At 34.3% G+C, this 12,790-nt stretch overlaps 1 protein-coding gene and 1 long non-coding RNA gene across 2 annotated transcripts; one reads left to right on the top strand and one right to left on the bottom strand.

Moving 5' to 3' along the window:
• Positions 1 to 410: 410 nt before the first annotated feature.
• On the top strand, positions 411 to 3,690 carry LOC121120155 (DNA mismatch repair protein Msh6). The gene has a single exon (XM_040714998.2). It carries the CDS (start codon positions 553 to 555, stop codon positions 3,628 to 3,630), a length of 3,078 nt encoding a protein of 1,025 aa, XP_040570932.1. The 5' UTR covers positions 411 to 552; the 3' UTR covers positions 3,631 to 3,690.
• A 1,399-nt stretch (positions 3,691 to 5,089) lies between these two features.
• Positions 5,090 to 7,291, bottom strand: LOC139905837 (uncharacterized). The gene is made up of 2 exons (XR_011780913.1): positions 7,170 to 7,291; positions 5,090 to 7,041 (listed from the first exon to the last, which is right to left on the bottom strand). It is a non-coding gene; the product is annotated as an uncharacterized lncRNA (long non-coding RNA).
• Between the last annotated feature and the right edge of the window lie 5,499 nt (positions 7,292 to 12,790).

The following is a 12,790-nucleotide window of genomic DNA, read 5'->3' as shown; positions in this document are numbered from 1 at the left end:
CATCTAACAATGATATATGCAGGAAAAACTCTAATGTCGATCTTGAATTCTACTCAGAGTCCAACAAGGACTTAAACTTATAATCCCGTAATAAATCCTAAGTGTTACTTTTCGTCTTTCACGAACGAGTGATTACTTAATACTTTCTTTCTTTAAGAATAATGATAACAGCTTGGGAATATCAAAAATAACTTTCAGGTAGCAACTACAAAAAGCCAAAAGAAAAAATTAGAATACTACTATTTATTTTAAACTCTGCTCATTACTGTCAAAAATCAAGGAGGATTTAAAGTAGGGCTGCAAAGTTTAAGATATATTTTGAACAACGTCGTTTACGCGTAGTTAACTTGTACAATTTGCTTATACAAGTTGTAACTTGTATAAGCAAATTGTACAAATTAAGAGGAGTTACTTTTTACACGCCGAGGTCTAAGCATATTTCTTCCTCGTGTAAGCGCGAAACTTTTTGAATCCCTATAAAAGAAATACAACGTTGTTCTCTTTGTGAATGTGGATTAGATTATTATGGAATGATCAGAGTGAGTGTTTGGAATGTCTAAATCCGGTGGAAATAGTATTTTGAATTACTTTAAGACCATAGAGTCTCCTAAGAATTCTAGGAAACGAGGCCTCTCTCCTCCCGAAGCGGATCTGAAGGAGGATGAAAGATGCAAAAAGACAAAAGTGGACCTGAGTGTGGATAAGAAAGTGGAGAAAGTGGAGAAAGTGGAGAGGATGAATGTGAGGGATAAGGAAAGAGACAAGGAGAGGGACAATGACAAGATATCTTATGAATCTCTTGAGAAGAAATGTTTTTGGAGTGGGAGTGTGGAGTTTGTTCATCTCTCACTCAAGTTCCTTAGAGGAAGTGAAATTCGAGATGGAAAGGGTCGTTCTCCAGAAGATGTGGAGTATGACGGGACTACATTGACTGTTCCCGAGTCTTTCCTTGCGAATCAAACCCCCGCACAACGGCAGTGGTGGGAACTGAAGAGCCAGCACTTTGATAAGTTGCTTTTCTTCAAAATGGGCAAGTTTTATGAATGCTTTCATATGGATGCGGTGGATGTCGTGAAGCACTGTGGAATACAGTTCATGAAAAAGGATTACGCTCATTGTGGTTTTCCTGAGGTGTCTTTCCACCGATTTGCCGACATTCTCATTAGCAATAACTTTCGTATTGCTCGTATAGAACAAACGGAAACTCCTCTATCAATGGAAGCGAGATGCAAAAGTTCCACTAAGAAAATTACTAAATTTGATAAGGTTATTAGGAGAGAAATATGTCAAGTCTACAGTATTGGGACACAGATAACGGAAAGCTCCAGTAGGGACTATAATTACATGGTAGCTCTTATCATAAGAGACTCACGTGTTGGAATTTGTTTCGTTGATACAACTGTTGGAGTTATTCATTTGGGAGAATTTGAAGATGATGGTCAAGAATTGGCCAGAACTCAATTAAACTTATATCATTTGAATCCTGTTGAAATTTTACTTGACAATGTTAGTGTCAATAATTCCAAAGGCCTATTGAAAATGTTGAATTCTAGATTTCCTGGAGTGCGTCGTTCATTTATTAAGTCTCTTAATGAATTTCCGTCTTCTAAAACTATCTTGGATACAATTATAGAAAAAAAATATTACAACCACTTCGATTCTTGGCCTCTTGTTTTAAAATCATATGTGACTTTGGGAAAAGATGATACTCCTATACCATCAGATGGGAGTGACCTAATCTTAAGAGCCTTTGGCGCTGTGTTGTATTATCTCTCAGAGGCGATGATCGATCATGGGATCCTAGTACAGGGAAAAGTTGAAAAGTTTACGCTTATTGATGAAACTTGTCCTGATTTTTCAACCAAGAACCTCATTCTTGATGACTCAAGCATCTTCAATCTGGACATACTTTCCAAAACCAAAAAATGCAAAAGTCTCTTTGGAGTATTGGACTCAACCGTGACACCTTTTGGGAATCGATTACTAAAAAAATGGGTATGTCGTCCTTTATTTCTTCCTTCTGATATCCGTGAAAGACAGGAAGCCGTAATGGAACTTTCAGGTAAGGCTGATATTCCGGAGAACTGCATCGACGATTTGCGAACTTCAATTAAAAGTCTACCTGACCTTGAGCGTCTTATGGGAATCATAGCAGCTAATGGGATAGCCTATCCTTCCGAACATCCTGAGAATCGTGCTGTATACTTCGATGGAGGTCTTATGTCAAAAAAGAAAATAAGGCTTTTTATTAATTGTCTCCAGGGCTTCAATTCTGCTCATGATACTTTGAAAAAAATTAGTAAAAAATATAATTTTAAGTCTGCCATTCTTCATAAAATGATGCACCTTGACTATGAAACTCAAGAAATCGATACTATTTTGAAATATTATGATGAATCCTTGGATAATGAAAAGGCACTTAAAGAAGGCAAAATCCTACCTTGTAAGGGTGTCGATACTCAGTATGATCAAATCGTGATGGAAAAATTGTCTATTGAGAATGATAGCTCAAATTACATTAAGCAAGTGGGAAAGGACCTTGGATCGCGTAATGTGAAATTTACTGGGACGGGAAAAAACGCCTTTCAGATCGAAATTCCAACGAGTAGCTGCACGGAACTTCCGGCAGCGTTTGAGTATACATCTAGAAGAAAAGGTTTTAATCGATATGTTACGAAAGAAAGTAAGGAATTTTTAGATCGATTGGCAAAAGTTAGCGAGAAGGAGTCGGAAGTTCTTAAATCTGTATCAACTCGTATCTTTCATAAATTCTCTACACATTTTGATGCATGGCAAAAAATAGTCAATACTATTAGTGTGTTGGATGCGCTTTTGTCTCTTGCCAGATACAGTTTCTTTTCAATAGATGGTACCTTTCCTACAATACTTCCCACTGATAAAAGCAAAACGCCGTCTCTTAAATATGAGAAGGGATATCATCCTATTATCCATCAGGTAGGAAATGGAAACTACATTCCTAATGATCTTGATATGGATGCTCCTTTATTCATACTGACCGGTGCAAATATGGGAGGGAAGTCGACTTTTATGCGACAGACTGCTCTTTTAGCTATTCTTGCTCAAATAGGATGTAAAGTTCCTGCTCGTTCAATGACCATTACTCCAATAGATAGAATATTTACGCGTATTGGTGCTTCTGACAATATACTTTGTGGAGAGTCAACTTTTATGGTAGAACTCTTAGAAACTTCGAAAATACTTCGTTCCATGACCTTTTGGTCTCTTATCATCGTTGATGAACTTGGTCGAGGTACAACTACTTATGATGGTATGTCATTGGCATCTTCTACGGTGAATTATCTTTCTCAAACAGGGAATAGAGTTTTATTTTCGACTCACTTTCATCGAATCACTGACAATTTCTACAGCGATAAAAAAATAAGCTTGTATCACATGGCTTTTGTTATGGAGAGGGAAAATGAACTTACATTCCTTTATAAACTAGCTCAAGGATCCTGTTCCAAGTCTCATGGGTTTAATACTGCTAGACTTGCTGGTTTGTCTGATGACATTATTTCTAAAGGCTCTAAGGCGTCGGCAAAGTATGAAAGAAAAGAAAAAGTTGTTGACTCCCTATTGAAATTTATAGGAGAAGTGTTAAATATTTAAAGTTGTTGCATTATTGTGGTATTTTCTTCTTTGATAAATAAAGATAATTATTAATATTGAGGCTTAGTTCAAGACCTATTTTTTTTCGGTCCGGTCTTATAGTGATTTTTCTAAATAGATTTCTATCCAGCGGGGCTCACTTTTTTAAATAATCAAAGATGTTGTGTATTTTCCTTTCAGCTGTTTTAATTAATTTTCATGAGTCGACTCTATGATGATTTAAAGCAACTGACTAATATGCAAAACCATTAGTATTATTGTACAAAACGGATATTAATATTAACAGGCTTTTACCTTTTCAGCCTTTTCCGTTCAATCCTTGCTAAAACTTTCCGTTCGCCATTACTTTTCCCGTTCAATCGTTCTTTTTTTAAATTATTTATTTATTATATAAAGCCCAAACTACAAAATACCCGTTAATATTAAAGCCCTTTTTGTTTCTCAATGCATAAAAATGAGCCGCCTCAAGGGTGTAGTTTAATAATATCAAAACAGGCGATCCTAAGGGTCCTGAAATGTCCAGTACTCCAATATACTTGTAAAAATGATGCTTCCAGATTTTTATAAAATGGTGTCCAATTTATTCAAATTGTATTTTTGAACAGCCTCAAAATTGTCTCCACTGGCAGGCAGTTTTTTTGGGCAGCCTCGAAAAGTGTCTAGAGGCAGGAATTTTATTCAAGGCAACCTCAAATATATTTTTAAAAGCCTCCCCCTTTGAAAAACAGCTAAACATGCACATTTTTTCAGAGTAACCTTATTTAATAGCAAGGCCGACCCGTGGCATAGGCAAATGCTGAGGGTGCCGGTCATTCAGGGTGTGCCATAATAGGTGCGTAGAAAAAAAGGTGAGCTCGAACCCAACTCAACTTTTTTTTATATTATCATCGGAACAGCGTTAATCTGAATCAATTTGGGTTGGGCTCAATTTTTCCAACATGATAGTTGGGCGATGAGCTCACAGGAAGAATTTACAGTGTTTTGAAACATCAGCAAAGCCATTAAAAACCAATCAGAGGTCTCCAAAAAAATCAGCCAGAAAATTTAAAAAAAAATGCAACCCGTCAGGGCCTGACAATTAAAATTTAAAGCCCGCCAGGTATTATGGGCCCAACTATCCTGTAGGAAAAATTGAGCCCAACCCGAAAGTAGGTGTAGGTTCGAGCTAAACATTTTTTTCTTCGCACCTATTAATTATTATGGAGAGTTATATTTTTTAATTACTTAATATATTATTAGAGGTTTTTATTGTTTCTCAGAATATAATAAATGTCTAAGGCAAATAATATATTCAGGTTTGTATGGGGGTATAAAATTGAATTTACATATTATTGGCTAATAACTTGCATAGGGCGCCAAATTGATTCAGATTGGCCCTGTTCCAATGATAATATAATAATGATAGTCCATCCTCTCCTCGCAGCGTTTGAAACGCAAAAAAGAAAAAAGCGTTTTGTGACGTCATCGAAACGGCAAATTTCGATCATTTAATATAAATTAATATACATATTTTAAAAAAAATACAACAAACTTACGTACGTTCACAAATGAAAATCAAATAATGAGGGCAAAAGAATTCAATTTTATAGGTTTAACACTGTTTATTACTTTATTAAAAACATCAGAGTTACAACAAAATAGTAGACATATAATGGTATAATAGTATGGACAATTACATACAATAAATAACTTGTCAGATTTAGTTATGTGCTGAGAGAAGAGTTAATTAAATGATATATAAGTATGACTTAGTAATGAGTAAATTTCCTTGTGTTTCTTGCTTTAATCTTACACTCTTTAGTTTTTTTGAGAAAGTTTAAGTACTTTATACGATGAAATGTTCTTGTTCTGATGAATTTCTTAATGATTTAGACATTTTGGTGGGGGTATTTTGTAGATAATAAGTCAGTCAGTCTTTTTATTACAAAAGGATCACAGTCAACTCTAGGATTATGAATTCTTAAAAAGTAACTTTCCATTTCTTTACAAAATTCCAAGAATTCTCCTGAGGGCTGCATGAGACCTCCTTGAGATCTAGAAACAATCCATGGACTTGATTGTATGAGTTGATCAGAATCTAAATATTTTGTCTTTGTACCGAGACTTGAAAATTCTTCATGAAGTTTATTTGCCAAAAATCCAGTGATATAAGTGAATGTTTCTTTTTCATATTCCCTTGATGGATCCAGTAGTTCATCATCTTTGATTTTGTTACCCTCCTCTTCTAAAATATCACAAATGTCCTCAACTTCATCTTCATGGTTACAATTTTCATACTCATAAGTATTAGGGTCTTCAGCTCTCATTTCACCTTCTTCAAGCAGCAATTGTATATCATTTCGTATGTCAATATCATCTTCATCATATTTATTTTCTTCTGGTTCATCTACCAGAGAAATTTCATCAAGGGTACTTTTATCTGATCCAAAATAGAGGAGTCATATGATGCAGTTTCTAATTGACATTTAACAACGGCGGTTGAAACAGCAAATTGTGATGAATCGGATATAACTAGTATACGAAATCAATTCATAAATTCCACAGAGTTAGGATGCTGATGAAATCGACCAATTCCTCGGATACGTGAGAAATTTTTTTCAATGATGTCTTGATTACATCGAGGCGACAAAATATATTCAATGATGGTATTTTGAGAAGTAAGATCACCATGCAAATTTATAAGAAACTTGGATGATATGATAATTCCTTTTTGATACGGTTTTAATTTGGTTTTCTTGTTGCTCGTAACCGGAAGTTGTCTCATGGATGAAATGATCTTGATGGTGTCCACGAGAACCTTTTTTTGCTTTTCAAGGTACTTTCCAAATCCGCTTCCAACGTCATTCTTGGAATCGTTAGGACCATGACTGTTCATAACATCAAACCAAGAATTGATTAAATCCACAAAATTAGCAACATTTTGAGAGTCTTCTTCATGGGGAAATAATAAACAAAGACTCATAGCAGATCTCTTACTAAACAGTGGTGTATCTAAATGGACGTGTTGTCTTTCATTTTTCACTCAATTTAGGGGTCAATTTATCATTCATTCGTAACTCATTATTGTAGAATTATTTTTCGAGAGTCTGGTTTTATGATTGCGCCATCTCGTAGTTTGAAACCATCATCGATGAAGTGACTTCTGATTAAATGAGGAACATCTGCAAAAACGTGAATTGAACGACTGGAATCCGCTGGATTTACGAATGACGTTTGATCAACCGTTATCCCTAACTGTTTCCACAATCTTTGATTTTTCGTTCCCATGTCAGAAACCATTGCGTATATTTTGATTGTTATTTTTCCTAACTTGGAAATAATTTCGAACAATAAATCTTTGGTAATCGCTCTATCGTAATCATACAAAATTGCTTGTTTACAGGATGAAATCAAACCTCGAACCATAATGACCTGAAAGATGAAAAAAAAATTATAACTCAATACAATAAAAGTTTTGCAAAGAGAGCTAATTAAATAGGAAATAGTTTAATAGAAGAGAAGATAAGAAAATACAAAATACAAAAAAAATTTATTATTACCTTATTCTATTGTTTATATGGCTGTAGTAATATTAAAATGGGGGCTGTTATCATGATAAAATAAGTAAACTGTATAATTAAAAAAATCTGCAATGATTAATACATTTGCTGTTTTCATTTAGTGAGATAATTGAGTATCAGAGATTCTACTTTAATATAAAATATTTGCTCATTTCTTTGACAAATAGTCACTTCTTTGGATAATGACATTTAATCAAAACACAGGACACCATATTCATAGTTAGGCTTCTTACTGACTTCAACTTGTTTTTCAATAACTTTTAAGATATCTGTTTGTACTCCAGGAAGTGTTTCAAAATCTTTAATCCACCTTTTGAGGGTTGTCACACTCGGTAAAGGAAATTACTTCTTGTCCCTTATGTACTTATAAGTCCTGCTTGAGAGGCTATTTAAAGTAAGGCCATTAATAATGTCTTAGATATGAGCATGTTTGTTTGAAAAGGTGTGAACCATTTAAGGAGTTCTTTTCTCACGAGTTGTTTAATATTCTTCTTTGACTCGAATTTTACAATTGCCTTCTTATACAGATTGAGGGATTCTGTGGTTCTGCAACACTTTGATTTTGTTTTTCAGCAACTTAGTCTGATTATCCTTCAACACTTTTGGTTTTGTCCAAAATGGAATCTTCTTTGGCTTTAGTTTCAACTTCTCTGACGAGGATTAGGATCTCCATCATCCACCACAGAGTTGAACAGTTTCAAACTTGGAATGACATCCTTCTTTAGTTTTTCCCCAGCGGCCTTTCCCAAGAATTCATTCTTCAAATTTCTCTCATAATTTTCATGAGTAAAACGACTGGAACAGATTTTGGGAAACTGAGGTATATTCTCACTCCTTCTGCAAACTTGTATCCATATATCACGAAAATGAGAATCCTTAGGGAATCCAAAGTAAGTCATTCCATTTGGAGAATTGCACGAAGCAACAAATAGTTTTTTTATTATTCCTTTCCATTTTTACTCCAAAGGCATTGATGATTGATTACATATGTTAATCAAATATGTATTGTGTAACTATTACTGCTATTGAAACGGCCTTGCCGTTTGGATTAAGTAACTGATTTTTACACGAAAAAATGGCCCGAAAATACGAACGACACATGATTAATATATTATCATTGGCCCTGTTCAATTACATAGCTAATCACAATACCCCACAAATGAAATTTAAATACAAGAAGAAAGAGTTTGTAGAAGCGTCTAACATCATCCACTCCCCTTTTTTCATTATTCCACTGGCTTTGGCTGAAGCACACAAATGTGAAATGAGTAACTAAATCTTACTAACTCGAAGATAAATCTATAAAATCGACTGGAATTATGTGTTCAAAGACGCGCAATTGCAAATTATAGTTCAAGACAAATGATTTGAATTTGATATTGTAATAATAATTTCCCCACGGCTTGCTAGGCCCATTCATCAACCATTTTGTCTCCTGTTTCCTTTTTGGTCTCTTTAGCTGTAAATAAAGTCTTGAGTTATTATTAACTACCTCATTTGAGTCTTTAAAGTTTCATTACAATTCATAAGCTCTTTCAAAGAGACAAGATACCTGAAGTTTAAAGTAGGAGTTGTGTGACTAGAACGTATTATAATACGTTCTAGTCACACACAAAATAAAGGTAAAAGCTAGTTAAAATAACAAGATTTTTTGAAATACAACTAAGTCTAGAAGTACTATGTAAACATTAATTCTTATGTACATAGGCTCCATAAGTACTAGTAGTATTTTTACTGGCCATTTCCAATACCTTAACTCATTTTTCATTACTTTGTTTATTCATCTTGTGATGTCTACAAATGATCTCTTCAGACTCAAGGTGACTATATATAAGATGTGTCGATAAGAAACTTATAATCAATGTTACAAAAACAATTTTCTAGTAACATTGATTGCAACGCAGTCTGGTGGACGTTAGCTACAACTTTTTGATGACGTCACAACGGAGCCAAGCTCATACTCATATTATTCCAAGAGTTATGTCTTCTTCTGGAGTTACTTGGCGTATTTGTGTTATGGCAACCTGTACAAATCCATCAAATACCCCCTTATTTTTGTATATTTATTTGAAAATTTATGCTCTGACCTATTTTCAACAACTTATAATTAAAAAAAAAAAATATTTAGTATCATAATCATTGGAGGGTAAAAATTTACACTAATACCATTGTCTGATGAGAAACTGAAATATTATATTGTATATATTTATACAATTTGTTTTATCTAATTTCCTCCTAAACTGACTCCTCTGTGACGTCATCAAAATAGCCAGTAAAAAAAGTAAAGAAATCTCTTATCGGCACACCTTATATATAGTATGGAGAATTATAAACATGGAGAGTGCACTTCTTTTCAGAAAATACATAGGTTCATATAAACAATCATCTTCTACGTATAAACTTTTATCCAATCAAACACCACGTAGATATAATAAGTCCGCTATCGTCAAAGCGTAAATGCTGACTTCCTCATGTGTTTGAGTCACGGGCCAAAACATTCAAAATTTAATACTATATTTAGGTACAAAAATATCTACAAAGGCAATATATTTTATTAAATTCCACAAGTATGTCCTCATGTCGTGCCGTGAATCGTTCTGGAGCTGAGAGGATTACACTTTTTTCATTTCCAAGGGGCGAATTTCTTGGAAGCCATTGGTTTCTAACAATGAAGTGAAATCTTTGGAAACTATCATATAATTCTGGAATTTGCTCTAAACATTTGAAGAAAATCAATTTATAAAGAATTCCAACTCTCAAGCCATTCCAACATTGTTTACACATATTGTTGTTTAAGTGGAGAAATAAATAGTCTTAAATTCAACCTCAAGATAGGCTTTAGTAAACTTATTATAACACAGTCTGATTTATATAGGTAACAAGTTATTTCTCTTAGATTAGAATACAAAACAATACAAAAACATTAAGACTATTATATTTAGGGATGTATCAGTAATAGACTGTGTATAAATTTTATCACATTCTCCCCGGCTACTTTAAAACATAATCTCCGAGATGTTTTGGAGGATTTCGTTCCCTTCCAGATCTTCTCTATAGCGGGACATTCAAAGAAGTAGAACCATTATCCAAACCATTATTATAGAAATGTATTTCTATTAACCTAGAAAATACTTTTTGGAGGGAAAGCCATGTATATGATGCAATCAGGTTTAATAATGCATGGATGAATATGTGAGGAAGCAAGATTCCGAAACCAGCCAATGATAAGAAGGGGAAATTTGGCACAAAATTGATTGTTGAATACTCCCTCTTGAGGCAGAGGATCTCAGACCTTCTGGATGCCAAAATTGAGGTGACAAAGATTATGGACATTGTGAAGAGCTCCAGAGCCTCATTTTCAAGGTGCCTCAGATGAAAAAGGATGGAAAAGACCTCTCAAGGAAAAAAAGAAGTGGCGGACACAACTTGAAAAGGAATTCTGAGTTTCTGGGGGACCTGAAAAAGGTCAAGGAGGACCCCACAAAATCCATGAATCGCCTCTCTAACGAGTTTGACGTAGACGAGGGGGAAATCAGAAGGACTTTTTGAAGGAGGATTTGGGGTTGTCCTCTTACATAAGGATCCCACGTCACCTGTTGACGGATACTCTGAAGGAAAGGAGACTGCAGAGGTGCAAGAAAGTTCGTGCGTGGATCAAGGCAAATGGAACCACAGTAAAAATTTTCTCTGACAAGAAGATTTTCACCGTGGACTAGGTTTCCAACCGTTGAAACGACCGTTGGCTTGGGGGATCACCATAGCAGGTCAAGGGGGTGTTCCGTACAAAACATCCGACCAAAACAATGGTCCTGGGGGTCGTGGCGTCCGACGGCAAGAAGATGCCTCCCTTCTTAAGGCTAGGGACAAAATCGACCAGTAGGCATACTACAAGGTGCTGAGGTTCACCATACTGCCATGGCTCAAGGACACTTACGCAGAGGACAATTATGTGTGAATCCATAATGTTGGACGTTCACACACATCGCCCAAATGCCAGAAGTTCTGCGCCGATAACATGACTGATTTATGGGCCAAGGGCATGTGGTCATCATCTTCGCCGGATTTTAAGGCGTTGGCTAAAGCTAAAGTGTTCTTTCTCGCTTTATACAAAAAAAAAAACCAATATAAGATAGGATTTAAATTCTGAAATTGTGTATGTTTCTAAGTTCTTATTGGAAATGGCATAATCTACCTATCTACATTATGCATACGTATAATATATATATATTTCTGATTTGAACAAAAAAAAATCAATTGATAAAACACATTTTGATAGGAAATTTTGTAAGTATACGGGATGGAAAATTTACGGCATTCAACATGGAGAGGATACACCAACCAAGAGTTTGTAATGTGTTAGGATCAAAAGCTTAACTAACAAATATGAAGACACTATCGCAATGGTACCTTTGACAATATTAGATTCTAAAATTCTGAGAAATTTGGTCACACCTGTTGTGTTCAAGCCAGTTGCATCACTGCTTGATGGATATTCAGCACATAGAAAATTCTATACTCAAGACCTATGCAACAGCACATTGGATGCGCATATTGTCAATCCTTGTCATAGTGAGAAAAAGTTATTTTCGTTATTTTATTCAGTGCGTATATTTAAGTGCATATACACCAACTTATTGGGGAGAAAGTTTTTAAAATGTCCTTCGTTTGAAGGTGAATAAATTACTACTGAATTGATCCATATAAAAAAGTTATTTTATATCGAGCAAACAAAACTTGTGTAGTATGCACACAAATTGAACGACAAACTTCTCAACCCTCATCCAACGCTTATCGCCACTACTCAAACTGAAGACACGGCACATACTCAAGTTGGGTTGATATTTATTTCATTACAAATTGATTCTGATAATTTATTGACAGCAAGTTCAACTTTTACTTTCGGATATTTATGCATTACATTATATTTGGATATGAATGCTATGGATCTTTAATTGGAATAACTCATGATTACATTGACTACTCGATGTAGAGTAATTCACCTATAAAGTAACAAATAAACTTATTTGTTATTCAGTTATATAATTATTAAATTTATTTGAAAATCCTAGCATGTATTGCTCAGAAATAAATGATATTTTTTCATAAGAAATTAATTGAGCTAGATCGGAAATTGGTTGATAGAAGCTGATTATTCTCATAATTGCATCTTCTTTAATAAAGTCCTGATACTTACGTCTTCAAAAAATCAAGTAAATTTAAAACTTTGCAACATGTATTTATTCACTTTGCAACCCCCAATACCTTATTTCATTGATTAAAATCTTATTTGTAGTATTCCAAATTTGATATTTCAAGTCTCTTAGAATTATTACACTCAATCCAATAACTGGACAACCTAAAACTAGTTATCAACCATTAATTAAATAAAAATATAAGTATTAAATCAAAATAAAATACGTTGGTGGTTAGACAATTCTTCAACTATGGAATTATTATGATTCAATAATAGTTGATAATTGTTAACAGCATAATAAGAAGGAATTCGTATCCAACCAGTCAATGTTAAGAACACAGATTAGAGAAAAAAAAAAGAAATGTCGAGAGCTGACAACCAAATACAGTTTATATTTTTGTTTTAG

This window comes from Lepeophtheirus salmonis, chromosome 6 (assembly GCF_016086655.4).
Source record: "Lepeophtheirus salmonis chromosome 6, UVic_Lsal_1.4, whole genome shotgun sequence".
NCBI classification, from domain to species: domain Eukaryota; kingdom Metazoa; phylum Arthropoda; class Copepoda; order Siphonostomatoida; family Caligidae; genus Lepeophtheirus; species Lepeophtheirus salmonis.
Note: the sequence above shows the minus strand (reverse complement) of the source record. Positions and strands in the feature narration are given on the sequence as shown.